The sequence below is a fragment of the Ursus maritimus genome, unplaced genomic scaffold, assembly GCF_017311325.1.
Source record: "Ursus maritimus isolate PB19 unplaced genomic scaffold, ASM1731132v1 scaffold_19, whole genome shotgun sequence".
In the NCBI taxonomy this organism is placed as follows: domain Eukaryota; kingdom Metazoa; phylum Chordata; class Mammalia; order Carnivora; family Ursidae; genus Ursus; species Ursus maritimus.
The window spans coordinates 1735667-1756971 of NW_024424341.1; the positions used below are offsets into that span (position 1 = coordinate 1735667).

General features: G+C 51.9%; 2 protein-coding genes and 1 long non-coding RNA gene across 8 annotated transcripts in view; 2 read left to right on the forward strand and 1 right to left on the reverse strand.

Annotated features, from left to right (window-relative positions):
• The window catches only part of LOC103673843 (BTG3 associated nuclear protein), a 129023-nt gene extending 126206 nt beyond the window's left edge, over positions 1-2817 (reverse strand). For 5 of the 6 annotated variants that reach the window (XM_040633195.1, XM_040633197.1, XM_040633196.1 and 2 more), the window contains exon 1: positions 2666-2817. In XM_040633195.1, coding sequence (XP_040489129.1) covers positions 2666-2791 — 126 coding nt within the window. In that variant the 5' untranslated portion in view covers positions 2792-2817. The remainder of the gene's footprint in view (positions 1-2665) is intronic. The other variant, XM_040633198.1, reaches the window with a different exon arrangement.
• LOC121103398 lies at positions 1781-3662 on the forward strand. Its single transcript, XR_005835559.1, has 2 exons — positions 1781-1918; positions 2803-3662. It is a non-coding gene; the product is annotated as an uncharacterized LOC121103398 (long non-coding RNA).
• An 11775-nt stretch (positions 3663-15437) lies between these two features.
• The window catches only part of CA5A (carbonic anhydrase 5A), a 31212-nt gene continuing 25344 nt past the window's right edge, over positions 15438-21305 (forward strand). The window contains exons 1-2 of the mRNA XM_008702691.2: positions 15438-15594; positions 18891-19088. Of these exons, the coding sequence (XP_008700913.2) occupies positions 15438-15594; positions 18891-19088 (355 nt within the window). The remainder of the gene's footprint in view (positions 15595-18890; positions 19089-21305) is intronic.

The window sequence follows — 21305 nt, forward strand, 5'->3', positions numbered from 1 at the left end:
AGCTCTCTGCGCATTTCCTCTTGCCTTAAACAACAATAGTCACCAATAGTTAAGGAATATTTGCCATATTAAGTACGAAGACAATATTTTTAAAACGATGACGGCGACAGTGACATTAAAGGAACAAAAGAATTGAAAAAAATCCTTATTGGTATCCTCAAAGTCAAGATAATACATTCAAAATACAAGTAGCTACCATGGAAAACAAAAACAGAATAAGCTCTTGATAATTTTCAATTGTGGAAATAAAAAATTTAAAACTGGACTGGGAGATAAACTGAAGCCCTCTCCCAAAAATGAGAATAAAGTGACAGAGGAAGAGGATAAACACAGAAGATTCAGTGGGTCAATCCAAGATGTCCATCATCAAAATACAGAAAGAGTAAATGCAGAAGAAATTCTCAACTTACAAGAGAATTTCCCAGAGCTTCAGGGCAGGCCCCCAGAAGCACAGAGCATCTGCAGTGGGACTCCACATCTAGGGCACTTTGAAAATGTCTTAACACCAAAGAGGATCCTAAAGGGTAAGGAGTAAGCCTACTTGGCAGAAATGAAATTGAAATGATGAAGAAAGCCAAGATTAAAACGTGGAATCCTGAACAAACCTGGATACATAATAAAGGAAAATACCAGAATACTTGTACTGGCCTAAGGAGTAATCAATAAGAGGGCTGGGGAGAAGAGGGGAAGTTGGAGAGATCTGACATTATCCTTGAGAATTTAAAACAATGTAAAGAGTCAACAGCAACAGAAAATGCAAAGAGAAAGGCGGTTACAAACAACAGAAAAAAACAAAAAGCTGTAGAAGAGAAAAAATGTTATTACTCAGCCACGAAGCAAACAATACTTACTTGCTCAGTCTTCAACAATTTGAGTTAACTGAACATAGCGAATTAAGGAGATAGAAAAGGTGGGATATGATAGAAGAGCTAAATCACCCTATAATAACAAAGTCAACAATGTAAAACCACCTTACTCTTCAGGGCTACGGAGACCTTCCTGAGCAAACAACAGAAAAATGTAAGTCTTTGAGGAGTAAAACAGGGGAGTGCTGCTCCTCGACCTAAGTTGTTCACTAATGCTTTACTGTGCAGATTACTTTGATTAAAATATTAGCTATCTGTGTTATTTTTTAAGAACATGGACCTCAGGCAGATTGAGTTCAAACCCTTGGCTCAGTGTGTCTTGGACAAGTCTCTCAACCTCTGTGGGTCTCAGTCACCTCATCTATAAAATGTGACAGTCTCTATAAAATGTGACACATCTATAAAATGTGACCTCACTGGATCCGTGATGAGAAACACTGGAAATGGTTAGCAGTCCCAGCCACAGCACAGAACCCATACATGGCAGCCATTTTTAAAAACTTAAAGCCAACTGATGTTGACAGAATCCAACCTCATAAGCACATATTCTTACTTTAACTGCAAGACACAGGGAAAATGAAACCGAACACAGAAAACTAATCTTGTGGGATGTTTCCGTGTTTTCCTACCACTAGATATTTGTACCCAGGGTGGCCCTAAAAGCTGACTATTGAATGGTCGGACCACCTCCTTTCTGACTGCCTGTTTCCCTCACTTACGGAGGACCACTCAACTATCCCAAGTTATTTTCCTGTCTCCCAAACGTCAGTTCCAAGTGTCCCCTTGGAAAGGACAGGCTCCTCCCATCGACTACCTTCCCTTAGTGCTAGTTTCACCAACACCATCAGGCCTTGGGGTAAGTTCGAATAGCGAGCAATTAGCTGTTCCACTCGAACAGACCCGAAGCTGGGCCGTGCCTGGACAGGCCAGGCACAGTCTCGATCCTTGGAAGCCCACACGTGGGAGCAGCTAGCTCTTCACGGAGCGTTCAGGTCTTCAGAAACACTCCGCCTCCATTATGGCAGAGTCTCCAACGTGCTCACACGGTGGAGGTGAAATGGGCATCCACTTGGCGGGGGGTGCTCGAAGCAAAAGCCTAAGGCCACACTTCAGAAGGCCTATACCGAAGAGATGGGGGGACAAAACCGCGAACTCCTCCCTCGCGGCCCGTGGCTCTCCCTCAGACGGCACCGACCCCCTCCTTTCCTCCGTGAGCCCTCGGCCAAGTGGGGGTGTGCGCTCTTGCCTGCCGGTGCCCTAGGGCACACGCCGGAGCGGAGGTCGGCCTGACAGCAACCCCCGGCGCGGGCCTTGTTCGCAGTGTCGTCTCCCCGTGTCCCCGACAAGTGACAGGGGCGACCCGCCACCGCGCGCAGCCGCCCGGCCCGTCCCCCCCGCCCGTCCCACAGGCGAGGCGCGCGGCCCCCCGGGGGGAGCGACGCTGCCGCGCGGCCCGCCACCCGGAGCGCCGCCAGGGCCGGGGGGCTGCCGGGGGAGGCTGACGGGAGCGACGGGCCCGGGGCGGGGGAGCCGCAGGAACCGGGAAGGGGGGCCCGGGGAACTGAGCGCACCGACGGGGCCGAGGGCGGCGCGCAGGGCGCCGAGGGGCGTCCGGGCCGAGGGCGGCGGGCCGTTAGCCGGCCGCGCAGGGTGTCCCGGGCGGGGGCGGCGGGCGCGGGCGCGGCGGCCGGAGGAGGGCGCAGGGAGGAGGGAGGAGGGGAGATCTCGCTCTCGCTCTCGCTCTCGCCCCGCGGGAAGGGGGAGGTGGAGACGCGACCGGCTGCGGGAGCTGCAATTACCGTGTGGGCTGCGGAATTCTCGTGGTGTTTGTCGGGGAGATGCGATAATGGCGTCCGTCCTCGCGAGAGAAGCCGCCACTCTGCGCAGGCGCCGCGAGTCCCTCCCCGCGGCCCACCGCCCTGCATCTTCTGCGCAGGCTCTCCAAGTGGGACGCGCCAGACGAGGGAACGGGACGAGGGGGCGGGGCCTGCCGCTCCAGGCCTCCCGCGCGCTTTCGCCCGCGCCGGCAAGCGCTGAGCATGCGCACGCGTCCTCCTGCCGCGCCACGGTTGGGGCCTCTCAAGATCCCTATTTCCCCGGCGTGAGCTCCGTCTCCTCGTTAGCCCAGTGAGAAGTCGCGTCGGTGGACCGTGAGAGGAATGTACGTTTCTTCTGAGGCTGAATGAATAGGAATTAGCTCCTCGCGACAACTACATATCCCGGAGGGCGCTGCGCGAGCTGCTAGCGGTGCTTTCTGGGAATCGTAGTCCCTACGTGTGCTCCAAGCCTGCCGGTACTTGTAGTCTCACCGTACTCCGGTCTCCAGTCGGCCTCCGCGACCGCAGCTGCTGGGACTTGTAGTTGGGAGGCAGGGGCCGCGGCCGCTGCGGGTCCAGAGGGGTGCCCCCAAGTAATACCTGATGCTCGGGTTCCCACTTCCCAGCGTTCACGCGTGGGGAAAAAATGTGCGTTAGTGATGTGACCTGTTCCATGTGTAACTAACATGTTACACGTCATATGTTCCGGGCGTATGTAATGTGTAGGCTGTGTCATACAGCGATATACAGTATGGATGTGGCTGTGTTACACGCATACAGCGTAAGTGCGCGTTTGTTGATACTCGTAGGGAAGGATTCCTGGCTGTAGACAATTCCCGGAAACGTTACACCTGCTTACTGGTACCACTGCTGTTCTTCACCCATGCTGGCATTCCCCTGCTTTTTAGTTTTCTTCTTTATACTAGCCTCTGGTTTTCTGAATTGTTTACAACGAGCAAGAACTCCTTCAATCATCCAAAAACGAGACTATGGAGCTACTTTCATTTGGAAAAGAAAATGCTTTACTGTTTCTCTAAGTTTCTTGCCCACTTCCCTTTTTGCCAATGATAAAAACTTGATTCAGGGCGGTAAGGAGTTGTGTGACCTTGGGTAACCTTGCTAGTTCGAGTTTCTTTCAGAATTAACACTTGGGGATCCACCGAGGCAGGTTGTTCATTGGGTTGGCTGTGCAGGAAAGGTGCATTAAAGAAAAGATAATTCGCATTGAAATGAGAATTGTCCTGTGTAGAGATGAGGGAAAATTGCTCAGCAAGTTCACACTGCTAGAAAAAGACAAAAGCAGAGTTTGGAATCCAAAACGCTCTGGTCTAGAATCTGCCTCTGGTGGAGAAAAGGGTGGCAGAAGCTAACCACACAAATCCTGAGGGATGAGTAGGGGCAAAATAGAGCCATGCCTTCTATCCCCACCTCTGCCTCAACCATAGCCAATCTAAACACTAAACTAAGAATTCTTAACATGGACACGTGAATACCTGAGTACAAAGCAGTTAAATGTAGACTGATATTTTTCATATTATTTCAAAATATCAGAAAGTCCTTGTCTGTAGCCCTGTTGCAGGTGTGGGTTGCTGGCTTCTTCCTGGCCAGGCCTTGCACACTGCCGGGCTCCAAGCCACTGCTAAGTCATCATCAGAAATTAAGCCAGTCAAAATTGTAATTGTACTTATGCCAGAGTCATGGATTTCTCTTTTTTGTTTTTGATGATTCAGATTTATTTATTTTTCATTTTGCTGCCCAGGAAGTTCAAATAGAGGAAGCTGTTACTCAGTATTGACATCTAGCTGATTAACCATGGTTTTAAAAATAATTAAATAGCTGGAAATTGACAAAGACAGCTGTTTACCAATGAAGGGTTGTGTCCTTATTGCAGAGGGCCCTCCTCCTTGCCAGTCAATTCATGCAAGAATCCAGTCCAGGGAACTCTGGGGGGCTCAGTCCGTTAAGCATCTGACTCTTGATTTCAGCTCAGATCATGATCTCAGGGTGGTGAGATTGAGTCTTGGGTTCCATGTGGGGCGTGGAGCCTGCTTAAATTTCTCTCTCTCCCATTCCCTCTGCCCCTTCTCTGTCTCCCTCTCTCTCTCTCTCTCTCTGCCTCTCTTTCTCTCTCTCTCAAAAATCATCATCATCATCATCATCATCATCATCATCATCCAGTTCAGGTTCTGGAGTTAATGAGGCTAGTGCCATGTTAGTGGGGGCTTTATGAAAAGAGAGGGAGGTGCACTCTGGCCTGAATGGCACCGGAAATGGGGGACCCCTTCCATGTGTGTGCACTGGGCATTTGCAAATATCTCAAAGGCCCCTTCTTCAAAATTGTGTTTTGCCCACTTCAAGCAAATCCTGGAATTCTGTAGAAGGGGCCTGTTCCTGAAGATGTTGCTAGGTTGGAGAGAAGTCAATTATTCATGAAACTCCCAGTTGCCCAAGAAAAGCCTAGAAAACAGTACTATTGTCTACAAGAGCAGGGACATTGAATTGACCTGACCTGGGCTTGGAATTTAAGCTCTCCTGTGGCAGCCTACACTGCTGAGGCCTTCTGAGCCTCCACCACCTCCTCCGGAAACTGGCATTTCAGACTCACAGCTCATGGGGATATTGGGAGGATTCAATGAAGTAGACTTTGTAAAGGGTTTAGCAGAAGGTCTGACTCAAGAAATGATCATATTACCATGTGTTAAGTTGCCATGCCTTGAGCTAGGCACATATTATAGTCCCTGTTCTTGGTTAAGCAATACATCCAGGTCACACAGCCAAAACAGTGCTAGAGCCTTGAAGAGAAATGTTGTGAGATAATGGCTGGAAAGGTAGTTAGGATATGGGCCATGCAGGTCCTTGTTGGCCAAGGGATGAGTTTTGTTTTGATCCGAAAATAATGGAAAGCCTTTATAAGGTTTGGGACAAGGGTAGATATGATCAAATTTGCATTTTCAAAAGTTACTCCAGCTAGAATGTTGAAAAATGAATTGGGGGTGGGGAGAAAGATTCCTAAGTGGATTTAGGGAGACCACTCGAGGAGGCTGTGGCAGGGGTCCTGGCAAGAGATGATGAAGGCCTGAACTAGGGTGGTCACAGTGGAGACTGAGAGGCAGAGAAGTGGACAGTGTTAAGAGATATCATGGGATGAAATCAACAGGACTTGACCATAAACCCGATACTGGGGGCACAGGTTAAGGGAGAGGGGCATCTGGGATGCCACCTGGGCCTGTAACTATGGAAAACCAGGTGGATGGAAGTACCGTTCCCTGAGATGGGGAACTCTGGGCACTACCAGCCACTGGCCACCACCCATGGTTGTGGAGACTACCCTGAATAGTGTCTCTTTACATTCTGTAATTCCTCTCTTACTCTAGGACACCTTTTTCTGCTTCACACAGAAGCACCTGCTGGCAAGAGATCAGGTTTGGGGTTAAAGTGGAGTCCTGGAAATAGAGCCCATAGGATAATTCAGGGGAAATGGAAAGAAGTAGCACTCAGCTCCCACTGTAGGCTCATCCCCCACTGGCATGGATTCCACCACAGCCACATGTTCTAGTCCACCAAAAGATTTAAGGACCAGGAAGTCCGTCGGTAATGTGGTGGAATAGGAGCTTCCCCGTCACATGCCCCCACAGCAACAATAATTTAAGAGCCATCCATGGCTGAAGCCTTCCTGAAGCAGCCCTGAGACCCAGCTCTAGCCACTTGTACCTGGTACAGAAACAGTCCCACCCACCCAGGAACACAGAGGGAAACATACCTACCCATAATGTGACACACTATGTTAAATGAAAACCATATGATCATCTCAATAGAGGCAGAAAAATCATTTGACAAAAATTCAACATCCTTTGTGATAAAAACTCTCAACATAATAAAGGCCATGTGTGACAAGCTTATGGATGACGTCACATGCCGTGGTGAGAGGTTGAAAGCTTTAACTCTGAGACCAAAAATGAGACAAGGGTACCCATTCCACAGAGTCCTGGAAGCCCTAGCCAGGGAAATTAGGCAAGAAAAAGAAGTAAAAGTCCTCCAAATCAGAAGGGAAGAAGTTAAATTGTCTCTGTTTGCAAATAACATGAAACAGAAAACCGTGAAGACTCCACCAGAAAAAAACTGTCAGAACTTATAAACAACATGCAAAAATCTATATACTAACAAAGAATAATCTGAAAAAGAAATGAAGAAAACAATCCCATTTGCAATAGCATCAAAATAATAAAATAGTTAAGAATAAGTTTAACCAAGGAGGTGAAAGATCTGTACGCTGAAAACTATAAGACGTTGATGAAAGAAATTGAAGAAGACACACAAAAAATGGAAAGATATCCCATGCGTATGGGTCGGAAGAATTAATATTGTTAAAATGTCCATACTGCCCAAAACAATGTACAGATTCCATGCAATCCTTGACAAAATTCCAAGAATATTTTCCACAAAAATAGAAGAAACAATCCTAAAATTTGTATGGAACCACAAAAGACCCCGAATAGATGGAGCAATCCTAAGAGAAAAGAACAAAACTGGAGGCATCACACTTTCAGATTTCAAACTACTGTCTATCACAAAGTCACCCAAATCAAAACAGTATGATGCTGTCATAAAAACCAACACACAGACCGATGGAACAGAAAAGAGAGCCCAGAAATAAACCCACGCACATTCGGTCAACTGATCTTGAGCAAGGACATCAAGAACACACAATGCAGAAAGAACAGTCTCTTCAGTAAATGGTGTTGGGGAAAATGAACATTCGCATGCAAAAAAATGAAATTTGACACCCATTTTACACCATACGTAAAATCAACTCGAAATAGATTAAAAACCTAAAGATAAGACCTGAAACCATAAAACTCCTGGAAGAAACCATTGGAAAAAAGCTCCTTGATATGGGTCTTTGTGGTGATGTTTTGGCTATGACACCAAAATTACAGGCAAGAGAGGCAAGACAAAACAAACAGACAAATGTGGGACTACAACTAACTGAAAAGGTTTCGTATGGCACACTGAAAAGGCATCCTAAAGAACGGGAGAAAATATTTACAAGTTGTACATCTGATAATCAGTTAATACTCAGAATATATAAGGAGTTCATACAACTCAATAGCAAAAAAGAGGGGGGGGTATTAAAATGGGCAGAGGACCTGAGTAGATGTTTTTCCAAAGAAGACCTACAGGTACGTGAACCATCACTGGTCATCAGGAGGACGCAGATTAAACCCACAATGAGGTATCATGTCCTGCCTCTGAAAATGGCTGTTATTAAAAGCACAATTGATAACAAGTGTCAGTGAGGGGGAGGAAAAGGAAGCCTTATGCACTGTTGGTGGGACTGCAAACTGGTGCAGTCACTGTGGGAAACAGTATGGAGGGTCCTCAAAAAGTTAAGATAGACCTATCTGACCTAGCAGCCATTTCTGGGTAAGTATCCAAAGGAAATGAAAACAAGAGATAACGCTGAAGCATTCTTCCCAGGAGGAAGACAAGGACATGGGCTAAGTGTCCATCCAGGGATGAACAGATAAAGAAGTTGTGGCATAGATAAGAAGTGGAATATTATTCAGCCACAAGAGAGTAGGACATCCCGCCATCTGTGACAATGTGGACGAACCTAGTGGGCGTCATGCTGAGTGAAGTAAGCCAGGCAGACACAGACAGACAGACCCTGCATGCTCTCACTTCTATTTGGAAGCTAAAAAAGTCAGACTTACAGAAGCAGAGAGTAGAACTGTGGTTAGCTGGGCCCGGCGGGTGGGGGACCTGGGATCTTTCGCTCACAGCGTACAGACTTCCAGTTTTAAGTTGAGTGCATTTGGGGATCTAACGTGCAGCCGGTGGTGCCGCGTTGTGTGTTGGAAAGTGTCTAAGAGCTCAGGTACTCTCACCGCATGCTAACTGTGTCAGGTGGTGGAGTTGTGAACGTACCTGACTGTGGTAACACTTCCACAATGTAGACGTGTATAAAATCGCCACAGTATTTGTCGATTGTACCTCAATAAAGCTGGAAAACGAATTTTTTTTTAATTTTTTTGAGAGCTAAGGGCTCTGCTCAGTCGCTGCTGCACGGCTGTGATGTCCTGTGAATCTGGGAAAGCTGCTGAAACGTCTGGTGCCTCGGTTTCCGCCCCTAGAAAATGGGGCGGTAAGATCTCACGGAAGTCACCTGTGAGATCACGTGCTTTTGAGCTCAGCCTGACGTGCACTCCACGCCCAGCTCACATTCCTCCGTGTGGCCCGATCAGTAACATGACCTTCCTGGCCTCAGTGTCCTCATCTGCAAAGTGGGACCATAGAATCTACTTCGCAGATTGTGTCTACATTTTGAAATTGACCGTGGAAAGTGCTCACCACAGCATTTGGCACAGAGAGGATGCTCACCCCGAGGTTTTTTTTTTTGTAAAACTGTGCATCTACGCCAAGGACTCGGGCGCCACTACAACTGCCGATAAAGCATTAACAGCCGCCACCGTGGGCTGCTCCATAGGTGCCGACGCTGTGCCTTTGTCTAAGTCACGAAATAACCCACTGGTCTGTCTACACTTTGCCAAACCTGTTGACTGCTTCCCCCCTCTTTTTTTTTTTTATACTGGTTAAATACACATCACATAAACTTTACCATTCTAACCATTTAAATGTACAATTCAGTGGCATTAAGTTCATTCCCAATGTTCTGCAACCACCACCACTAACTCATTCCAGAACCTTCTCGTCCTCCCCAAAAGCAGTGCATCCCCATTACCCATCACTCCCCCAGGCCCAGCCCCGGCAACCCTCGTCTGCTTTCCGTGTCTACGGATTTGCGTGTTCCGGACACTGCGTACAAATGGCGTCATACAGCACGTGGCCCTTTGAGCCCAGCCCCTTTCCTTCAGCGTAATGCTGTCAGGCCTCTTCCATCCCTGGTGCAGCGCGTGTCAGCGCCATACATCTTTTTATTTATTTATTTTAATTAATAAGTTTAAGTTTTTAGAGCAGTTTTCAGTTCACAGCAAAGTTGATGAGAAAAGTACAGAGACATCGCATACGCTCCCTGCCCCTCCACACACACGCCTCCCCCGTGGTCAGCATCCCCCAGCAGAGTGGGATATTTGGGACCGCTTGTGAACATACCATGACACATTGTGGTTGCATGGAGTCCAGAGTTCACCCAGAATTCATTCTTGGTGGTGTATACCTTCTTTGTACCTTTGGCAAATATTTTGTCCTAGTCCGTGGCTTGTCTTCTCATCCTCTTGACAGTGTCTTCCACAGAGCAGACGTTGCTCATTTCAGTGAAGTCCCGCTGATCCGTGATCTTTCCTGGACCGCGCCTTTGGTGCCGTGTCTGAAAAGTCGTCACCACACCCAAGGTCGCCTAGATGTTCTCCTGGGTCATCTTGGAGGAGTTTTTAGTTTTGCATTTTCATGTAGGTCTGTGACCCATTTTGAGATCATTTTCATGAAGGGCGTGAGGTCTGCTCAAGATTGATTTTTGGCGCAGGGATGCCCAGTCGTTCCAGCGCCGCTTGTTGAGAAGACTGGTTTTGCTCATCGTAGTCCTTTCCTCGTCTGTCATTGACGAGTTGACTGTTTTTATGCGGGTCTGTTTCTGGGCTCTCTGTTCTGTCCCACGGACGGATTTGGGTATTCTTTGGCCAGTCCCACAAGGCCTCGACCATTGTCACCACGTTCCTTTTTATGACTGAATAATTGCATTTGCTGATACTGTTTTTTTTAATCCACTCATCCGTCGGTGAACATTTGGGTAATTTCCACTTTTTGGTTATTGTGAATAACACTGCTGTGAACATTTGCATACAAGTGTCTTTGTGCACATATGTTTTCATTTCTCGTGGGTGTGTACCCAGGGACAGAACTGCTGGGTCTCATATTAACTCCACATTTGACTTTATTGAAGAACCTGTCTGACACCCTAAATGACGCTCCTCCTCGTTCTGGGTGAGCAAATGCAGACTTCCTGACTCAGACCCACATAGAGAGGAGCCAACAGCCAGCTCCACCTCGCCAGCCTGGTGGGTGCACCGCCTGGGAAGTGTGTCCTCCATCCCCTGCTGGGCCGTCTCAGTGGATGCCTCCAGCGGCAGAGACAAGCTCTTTCCACTGAGCCCTGCCCAGACTGCAGATGTGTAAGCCCAGTAAATGTTGTCTTTAGCCACTGCACCTTGGAGCAATTTGTCAGACAGCAGTAGATAACTGGGGTGTAGGCTTCCGTGAACACTTTTTATTCCAAACCAAATATCTCCTCGCACCAGGTAAGCGTTTGGAATAGGTGACTGGCCATTTCTCTGCAATGCAGCATGCGCTGATTACGCACCTTATGGGTAGGCCTGTGGAAGCAAAGAAGAGCCAGGAGACAATTGAGCCAAGGCTCAATGAGATAATGAGCTCACGGCCACATACATGAGCCCTGCCAGGGAGAACTTAGACAATATGCTTCACTGCCCTGAGTTTCGGTTCCTTCATCTGCAGGATGGAGACCAAAGTGCCTACTCAGTTAGGGCCCTTTGGGATACAGGGCAAGTGTGCACTAGCTGAATAAAATAAAAGGAACTCATTGACTCACGTAACTGAAAAGTTTGGAAGAGGACTTCAGGATAGAGGATTAGGAACCGCTTGGCCGAAGCACTGTCATATTCTCTCTCACACACACACACTCTCTCTCTCCCTCCTTCTCCAGCCTCCCCATCCCTGGGTTCAGTTTCCTCTCCATTCTTGGGCAAGATCTGAAGAAGGGTTCCCAGCAACCGTGCACAGTGTCAATCTCACCAGTTTAACGATCGTCACCGAGATACAGTGCCTCCTCCCCTATGATTGCAGCAAAACTCCCAGGGCTAACGCTCATGGGTCAGCTCGGCTTACCCGTAAATTACTTTCTCTCTGATTGGCCGAACCTGAGATACATCAGGGACAGGCGTCAGCATGACCACGGACTGCCACTGGGGGAGGGCTAGTGTCCCGGGAAAACTCAGGTGATTGTCAGGTGGTGTTCTCAGAAGAAAGAGGCCAGGTGTCAGACGGGGCTACACAGCACCTGCCCCAGCATGTGTGTCCCAGGGTTCTCGTGAGACCCAAACAGACACCCAAACACGTGTGAGCAGTGACGTCAACATTGATGTCGGTCCAGCGGTGCTGCTTTGCTCCTGGAAGCTCTTGATTCATGCTTTCTGGAAGGAGGGGCTGAGTATGTTTCAGCAAAGGCGGAGAAAATGTTTCTCTTGGGCTCCCGGGCAGCCGTGATGCGTTGGTTTTTATCTGACTCGGGATATGGTGTAATCACGCCGGGCAGGTGATGAATATCACAAAAGCACTGCTGGGTCTTAACATCCTTATGAAAACAAGGTTTCCACCACAGAGCATCCCCTTGGGCTCGTCGGATCAGGGAAACAGGTTTATAAATCCATAAAATCAATAAAAATGTGTGCCCAAAATTACACTATAAAAAATCCATGGAGAACAAAGGAAATTGCTGCCAAAGAAATACATGTAGACACTTCCATATATTTTCAAGATTTTTGTCCAATCAGGACAAAATAGTCCAAATAGGACTCCTATTTCCTCTTCTTTTCAGCTGAAATAGAATTTCTTTATGGACGTTGTATCATTTGGGGATCTTGAAGTACTTTGGAGAGTATGCTGGTGCATTTAGGAAAGGATTTGAATTTCTATCGTGTAAGAATAAAGCCCCATCTGGCGAGAGTGACGCCAAGAAACCCAAGCGGTCTCAGAGGACAGCAAGCTCCGCACGTTGATCACAAACTCCGTTCAGTAAACAGCTCTTGGCACGCCCTTGAACTCAAGTGTATTTACGAATAAATCATACCTGTGTATTAGGTGTGACACTCTGTGCTCTATGAAGCATGTGAAATAGACACTATAACCAGTGAGAGACGAAGTAAAGGGAGAAATCCCTGTCTTTTCTTCCTCCACCTTAAGGGATGGTCTGGAATTGGCTCATGGGCTGGGAGGCTTAACAACTCCAAAATCTGATGGGGAAAGGTGTGGGAGGGGGGTGGTCAGCAGGCTGGAAACTTGGGGACACCTGCAGAGCCCAAGGGCAGAGTGCTGGCAGACCTCCCTCTTGCTCAGGGGAAGTCAGTCTTTGTTCTATTCTGGCCTTCGACTGATTTGGTGAGGCCCACCCATACAGGGAGGATAATCTGCTTTACTCGCAGTCCACTGATTTAAGCGTTAATTACATCCAAAAAACACCTACACTGAAACATCCGGAATAATGTTCAACCAAACACCTTGACACTGTGGCTCAGCCAAAATGACACACAACTAACCAACATGACTCCATGCGAGGACTTTTCAGTTCTGACAGATAATTACAGATCATATGGAGCCCACTGACTGGTGTTCCACGTGCAAAGGAGATGCTAAGGAATTAGAAGGCGCTGGTTGGATAAACATGAGGCTTTTTGGCTCAAAATACAAGGAGAGCGGGCAAGAATAGAACACGGTACACTCTCTCAAGAAAGTAAGTTGGCGCATGTATCATCCATTCCAATACATTTATCCATTGACCCATAGATGTCAGACCTGAGAATTCCATTTGAAGATGTTCAGTGCAGTGTTATTTATAAGACAAAAAAACATAGGCTGTCTGTAAGGGGAGTGAGTTAGTAAATTATGGTACATCTTCTAATGGAATATTCTATAGTTCAAAAAAAGAGCAAAAAACACTGACGTAAAGGCACCTGGGGGGCTCAGTTGGTAGAACATCTGCCTCCGGCTCAGGTCGTGATCCTGGGATCCTGGGATCGAGCCCCCTCGGCGGGCTCCCTGCTCGTGCTCTCTCTGTCTCTCTCTCTCTTTCTCTGTCAAATAAATAAATAAATAAATACATTTTTAAAAACCACTGATGCAAGAATTCATTGATGATCATTATTGACTATATATATATATACACATATATATACATATCTACATTGGATATGATTATCTCCTGTATTAAAAATACTGAGATATACACGTAGGATTATTTGACATGGAAATTTCCAGAAAGAGCCACAAGAAACTGCTATCAGGAGGTCACTCTGAGACAGACAGAGACTCACTTTTCACCGTGGACCTGCTTCAGATATTTTCCATCACATGCACGTAAATGGCTTTTATATGCCTCTCAATGGCAGAGATTCCAGTCTGTGCTGTAACAGAGTAATGGAGATGATGTTTGAGTCAGCTGGGAGGGACGTGCAGGACAGCCGGGGCCGGCAACAACCTCTAGCTACAGCAGAGCCCTGCCGTGTGGCTGCAGGGGGGCAGGGAGACCCCAGAACCACGGCCAGCCAGCGAGGCGGTCTACCTACAGCAGGCAGAGAGGACGGCCGAGGACACGCCGCTGAGAGCACGGGGGTCCCACAGGGTGTGGCGGTCGGGCTCACCGACGTCGGGAAGCCGGTTCGGCCAGGGCTCAGCCAGGGCTTGGAACGCCGAGTTCGGCGCATGGTGACTGTAGTGCTGTATCCTAAGTACCTCGTTGGCATGAGCACTGTGAACCCTGACGACTTCACGGCAGAGTTAGTGCTACTCTCCCCCTACCCTACTGATGAGGAGACTGAGGCAGAGGTGAATGAATAAATGAATGAATGAACGAATGAGTGGAAGAAGCTGCCCCGGGGTGGGCCCCTGTCCAACATCACTCCGTGGAAGAAAAGCACAAATACTCCAGAGTTGGGTTTTGATGCTTGCAACCAAGGCAGTTGAACTCACGGGCCATCAGAGAGTCAGCTTCAGCTCCAGGGTGATCTGAGCGTGGGGCCCACGGGGTCCAACGGGGGGGGGGGGGGGACTTTCCAGATCTAAGATTCCAGGATTCTATGATAAGTCATGACATCTCTGACCCTCTGAAGTGTGTAAGGTTAAACCTCCCCACACACAGAAGTTAAAATCATCCCATACAAACCCTCAAGTGTGCATTTCACAGCAAAAGTGTCCGGAGGAATAAACTACTGTTTGGTGCAAAGTAGGGTGTTTTTGTTATCTGGCGTCTGAGAATACTACCAGTTGTATGGTCAAGGTGCCCACCGCGTTCTCTGTGCCGGTGTGGACACTTGGTGCGTGAAAGCGGCACCATTCATACTTACGCTGAGACGAGAGCGCCAGCCAGGACATCATACTGCAGACAGAACAAATCTGCACCAAACCGTGTCTGTTTGTGGCAAGCGGGCCCCGGCTGCTTTTCCAGGAGCCCTGGGCAGAAAGGGGTCACCTGCTCGCCTGCCCCTCCGTCCTAGCAGCGCTTTGGCTAATTCCCGTCTCTGCACTTTTGAACCTGCCATTTGTTCCCTATGCATACACACGGCATGGCCTGGTGCCGGGCCTTGGGTGGCCTGAGGCCAGAGAGACGCAGGGCTCCAAACTAGGGGTCAACACCCACGAACAGGCACTTTGCTCTCTCCTATTTGCCTCTCACCTTCTTCCCAGTACTGGCACTGGGCTCTCCATGATGTTCTCCTAACCCCCTGGCATGCTCTGCTGTTTACCAGATCAAAGCTCAGCAAGCCCGGGCGCTGGCCACGGCAAAGGCCACTTGTCCCGGACCACCCACCCCTCAACCACACCGAACATCGTCCAGGATGCTGGGGCAGGCGTGGGTTGAAATTTAACCAAGCAGATCAGGGGGTTGGGTGAATTTCTACAAAAAGAGGTAGGCCAACCCCATCCCATATTCATCCTGATCAAAGAGAGAGCAGACAGTAGGAAAATCACCCTCTGCTTACCGGAGTCCAAGGGGAACAGGCCCAGGATGCTAAGGCCCCCCGTGTTGGGCAGGAGCCTCCGGAGGTCCTCTGGTTTCTCCATCTTGGTCAAGCAGATGTGGGGGGCCCTCCGCAGTCGTCCACAAAGGCTGGAGCGATGGTGCTCGCAGGGTCCCTGCGCACAGAGAAATCGGAACGACGCTTGTAAGTAGATCCTCGAATTTCCCCAGATGTGGTCTGACATTTGGCTAATTCTGTAGCATCTTCCAAAATGGGAGGCAGTGAGACCACACTGCTTGGTGTCAGGTTTCCACCCTGTTTCTTGTCCTGCGGGTGACCTTGGCAATTCCCTCAACCTCAGCTCCATGGGGCCATCAGGAGGGTGAGATCCTCAGAGAAGACAGGTAGCAAGTCCTCCCCAAGAGGAGCTGTTGTTAGGAACACCCAACCCCGCTCCAACCCCCCTGGCCAAGAACGTGTTCGGCAAACCTGCCATAAACATTAGGTCACGCAACCAGCTCTGTCCAAAGACTGCCCCCGGTCCGCCGCACCCTGGCATCACCCGTCCTTAATGCCCTGTCACCTTGGACTCCTGCCTCTCTCTTTCTGGGTCTCAGATTTTCCCTCTGTCCAAAAAGGAAAAACAAAACAAAACAAAAAGGCTGGCTGTAAGGTCACTTCTGAAGGTCACTTCTGATTTTCATTTCTGAAATACCTGCACTCCGCAGGGTTGGCCAGTTGGAAGAGCCCGGTCTTCAGAGCCAGTGACTCCTGAGTGTGGGCACTTGGGAAAAGTAACTCTTGTCAGAGGGGAGAGCAGGGCTGGCAGCGTCACGGAGCCCCAGTCTCCACACCTGGAAAAGGGGAGGACTACACGCTGCACGGGGCTGCATAAAGACAGACGACAGGTGTGGAAAGCCTGCCACACCCCAAGCTCTCAGTGAACATGACGGACTCTTACTCAGAGTGGGTCCCGGACTGGCAGCAGCATTGGCCCTGGGAGCTGGCTAAAAATGCAATATCTTGTGCCCACCCTAGACCCACCTGCCAATTTCAAACCCTACAGAAAGGCCATCCCTCAAGTGCCGCCTCCAACCCCGATTCCCAGAGGCCACTGCCATGTCTAGTTGAGAGCTTAGCCTTCTGGTACGTTCCTCCATGCTCGGAGAAGGTGTCTACACATTCACAAGACTTCTCAAAAAAATAAGAAGTGACCCCACTGCACATGTTGGTCTGTACCTTGGCTTTCTCTAATCTCTGCTGGACACATCTTCACAATTGCCCCTCGGCACCTATCCCCCCTTTTATACAGACCACGTAGACTGGAATCCAGACCGTGTGTCCCCTGGCAAGTCTCTCAACCTCTCTGAGCCCCAGTCACATCGCCTGTCAGAGGTGGGTAATCACAGTACTTCTCTTGAAATCAGGTCAGGAATGGAAAGGCTCAGAACAGCGTCTGGCACCTTGCAGACGCTCGCCACATGCAAATTGATGCTGTTGTCACCCTGGGCCGTCATGTGGATGTCCTTGGTTGTCCTTGTCTAACCATTACCCTGCTGGGGGACGTTAGATAGTACCCAGTTTTTAACTATTACCAACCACATTCTCACGCATCCTCATACACGTGTGTAGGACTGCGTGATATTTTCGCCAAACACCAAAATCCACGCACGCCCTGGTCTCCCGGCTACTTTCAGGGGGACCGAGGGCTCAGTGCTTGCTTCAGAGTTCCACAGTGCACAGAATATATTCTGCAAACCGGGGAGCCTGGAGCTGCCTGAGACATTATGCCTCCAGTCTAGCGTTGGTCTTTGGCAGCACATTCCCCTTGGGGGAAAAAGAAAGTTTGTTCCTAAAATAGTGGCCCCCCCTTTCCCCACGGGGGATCCGCTCCGGGACCCCCAGCAGGTGCAGGAAAGCACGCAGGGCGTCGAACTTATACAGACCATTCTCTCCTATGCACGCACACCTACAGCAAGTTTAATTTACAAGCGAGGCGCAGGACAAGCTGAAAACACAACTTACAACAAAACACAACAACCGTAACATGGACTGTAGTCGCGTTAGGGAACCGCGGCCTCTCTCAAAATACCTTACCCACCTTCTGGCGAGGGCGCGAGATGATAAAACGCCCACGTGGCGAGAGGAAGTGGGGTGAATGACAGAGGTACCGAGCCTGGCGTTAGGCTCTCAGGGAGCCGACAGCGACCCGACCACGTGGGGGACCGCCGGTGAGTCACCGAAACTGCAGACGGCGACGCTGCGGGAAAGCGGGGGCCTTCTGTATGGCTGAAAATCACAGGTGGCTTGAAAGCGAGAGAACTCACAGCGCTGCAGAACGTTCCGGAATCATTCTAGGGGGGCGCTCTCCAGCCCTGCTACGGATGGCGTGTGCCCCTCCCTGAGCCTGACTGGCGGCATCCACGCCGGCCATGACACCTGGCCCCCACGGGAGCTTTAGGCTGCGACCACTGATGCCACACGTGAGGGCCTGTGGGTCCTGCGTCCGCCAGGAGGCTGCGCAGCGCGTCCCCATCTGTCCCCGCGGCCGCGTCCTTCCCTGCCTGCAGGCGGGTGCTCAGCCCACGGAAGGAGCGCCATACATGCTGGTCGGGGGGTCAGAAGAGGGTAATACTCTACTTTGGTTACGTCCCATCGGGCCGGCGTTGGTCAGGGCTAGACGACTCTGCGGCTCGGCAGCGTGGCCTGCAGGCCACAGCGCCGCCCGTAAGCGCCGGAGCCGCCTCGGGTGCAGCAGCCCCGCCGCGGCGCTCGCAGTGTGAGCAACGCCATTTTACTTGGGGGCAGGGACGGCGCTCCAGCAGGCGGCCCCTCCGCGCAGCTCCGCACACGGAACCTAAAAGCACGCCGTCCTCGGCTCCGGGTGCCTCTGTCCGTCTCCGCGAGACGAGGGCCGCCTCTGCGACATCCAGCCGCTGGGAGCTCCACGTGCAGCCCTGGGCCACGCCCGCCTGCCCGTGGGGGCTTCGGGGAGAGAACCGACCATGGAGGACGCCGGCTGCGGTACAACACGGAATTAGAGCGGGAGGAAGCTGGGACAAAAGTGCGGCAATTACGCTGGCCCCGAGGTGCTGTCGTCCGTTAGTCCACGGGGAGAAGGAGAAGGCCGGCGGGAGCACGGGATGCGCCTGCAGACCATCATGAGGCATCGTTCCAGGCACTGAGGGTGGCCTGCAGGACAGGTGGCCGCGTCTCTGTCTGGTGGCCGGCCACGGACTTCCTGTGACCACACCGTGACAATGACCACGGATCTAACCACATCAGTGCAGCGCCGGAGAGTCCGTGTTGGCGGCTGGAGCGAGGGCCCCGCCCGCATGGGCAGACCTGCCGGGCAACCTGGTGCCCCCTGGGTCCGTGTGCGGCCAGTTTCCAGAGGGCGGTCTCCTCTGGGGGCTCGTCTGCGAGGGTCGCTGCCTCCCGGAGGCCCTAGTAACTCGCACGCCTCAGGGACGGCCTCCTCTTCCTTCTCTCCGCCCCAGTGCACCCCCTCTGCAAGGGCCCCGTCTCCGCGCCGGGGGGCACCCGGCAGTCCCCCATCAACATCCGCTGGAGGGACAGCGTCTACGACCCGCAGCTGAAGCCTCTCAGGGTCTCCTACGCCGCGGCCAGCTGCCTGCACGTTTGGAACACCGGCTACTTCTTCCAGGTGGAATTCGACGACTCGGCTGAGGGGTCAGGTGAGCCCAGGCTGGCGGGGTGGTGGGGAGCAGGGACCTTTCTCTTCCCCTGTCACAGCCCGAGAGCGGGGCTGCGCTGGGCAGGGCAGGGGCCCAGGGCTTTGCTAACACGTGGTGTTTAGGGGGCAAGGAATAGAGGTGTCTTGGTGTTGCAGGGCCGGGAGGTGGTCCTCATCTGCAGGACTGTAATGCCCGCCACTGATATTCACACTTCACTGGTTCACTGGACATTCCAGGGTCTGGTCAGCAAGAAACAAGAGGCCCGTAGAGACGTACATGTATGGCGCGTCACAGAGAAGAGCAGAGCCGGTGGGGGGAGAGGAGGTGGACGTGGGGCCTGAAGGCCGAGGAAGAAGGAAATTGTGCCGACGACGGGGCAGGGCATCCAGAGCCTGGTATCCTTGCTGGCCCTTACGCCATGGACGCCCAGCTGCTGGGAGGGGAAAGGCGGGAGGAGCACAGGGTGCAGCAGGGACCGAGCAGGAGGCTGGCTGCCCTGATGGTGGGGGACGGCTGGGGCGGGCAGGCAGGGAAGCCGTGAGGGTGTCCCCGGGGGGTCTCAGCACCCTGCCAAGTGCTCAGCACCCTGCCCTCAGAGGCTCACCGGGACGCTCGCTGGGTTTGGGACAGAGGCTCCGTCGGGTCTGGGAAGGCCTTTACATCCTGGCTGCTGCTGGGTCCTGTCTGGCGTCCTTCGGCACCTGCCGGTATCCCATGAGCCCTGTTTGTGCCGAGTGTCTGTCTTCCTTCTGGGAGAGGGGATCGCCGGATCGCCAGCCACAACGGCAGACGGTGTCTCCGTGACCAGCCCCCGACGATAACCTTAGGCACCGAATGTCTTCTGGGCGTCCCCGGGGGACATCACCTCACGCGTGTCGTCACGGTCGTTGCTGGGGGGGACTCCGCCTGTCCTGTGTGACTGCATGGAGAGGGCTCTGCAGGCGGGCGCCTGGCATCCTCCGGACGGCGCTGTGTGCGCCCTTTCCCTTTGCAGATTCGCTCTGTCATCACTGTGATAATCTCAGCTGCGCGTATGGCTGTGTGTGGAGGCCTGGGAGTCTTCCCAGGGAGTCTTCGAACCTGGGGACCCCCGTCCCGTCCCCTTCGGCAAGCCCAGTTACCAGACTCTGTCACGGCTGGAGAGCAGGGCGCCCACCTCAAAGGCTGTCGGGGGAGGAAGCGGGAGCAGCCCAGGGAAGCACTCGGCCTTGCACAGCGCCGCACGGACCAGCTCCAAGATGGGCTGCGGTCACCCGCTCTGGCTGCGTCCTGCGTGGTCAACGGCACAGTGGAGCGGGAACTCGCCTTCAGGCCTGTGCTCGTGCCCCGCACGGAGGCAGACGTGGAGTCTCCGAACACACGCCCCCAGGCGGTTGACCTGAGTCCACCATCAGGGGAGGGTCCGCCCCGGCCTGCGTCCTGGCTTCCCCACGAGCCCTGTGCTGGGACTCCCAGCAAAGTGTCCTCGAGATTCTGTGTCGCCCAGCCTGGGAGACACCTGAGCCGGTATAGCGCCCGCTCCGGGCACCCTGAGCCACGTGCAGGCCACGGGCCAGCCTTCCCGGGGGAGGGGCTGGATAGAGAGCAGAGGCCTAGCCGCCAGGGCCCCCCTCTGATGGACAGGAGGGTAGGGAGGAGCCCGCCTTCCTGGGCAGCTGTGTGTGTGCCCAGAGCTGCTCACAGTGACCCTCAGCGACGCTTCGCACACGGGGCTCACTGAGCGCCAGGGACCACAAGGCCAACTCTGGCCAACATCTTACAGAGGAACTTCCTGGAAGGATGAGACAGGCTGACGGAGAGGAGGGCGAGCTGCTCGCCCAGATCCAGGAACGCACGGGAGCCGGCCCGGGGCAGGGACGCACGCACCTATCTCCTCAGCGTGCCAGCTTGCCTTCTGCCGCTGTCGGGCTGTTCCGAGTTCAGGTTCCCAAGGAGCAAACTAAAATTGGATTTTCAGGTTTTACGTTTTGTATCATTTTTTTAATTTTTATGCAGCATCTTTCAAAGCTCCAACAAAGAACCAGAGCTCCTGGGGCGCCTGGGCGGCTCCGTCGGTGGAGCGTCCAGCTCTCGATTGCAGCTCAGGTCGTGATCTCAGGGTTGTGGGATCGAGCCCCCTGCTCTGGACTCCCCGGCTCCGTGCTCAGCAGCTCGTCTCCTGGGGATCCTCCCTCTCCCTCTGACCCTCCCCCACCACACTCTCTCAAAAAAAAAAAA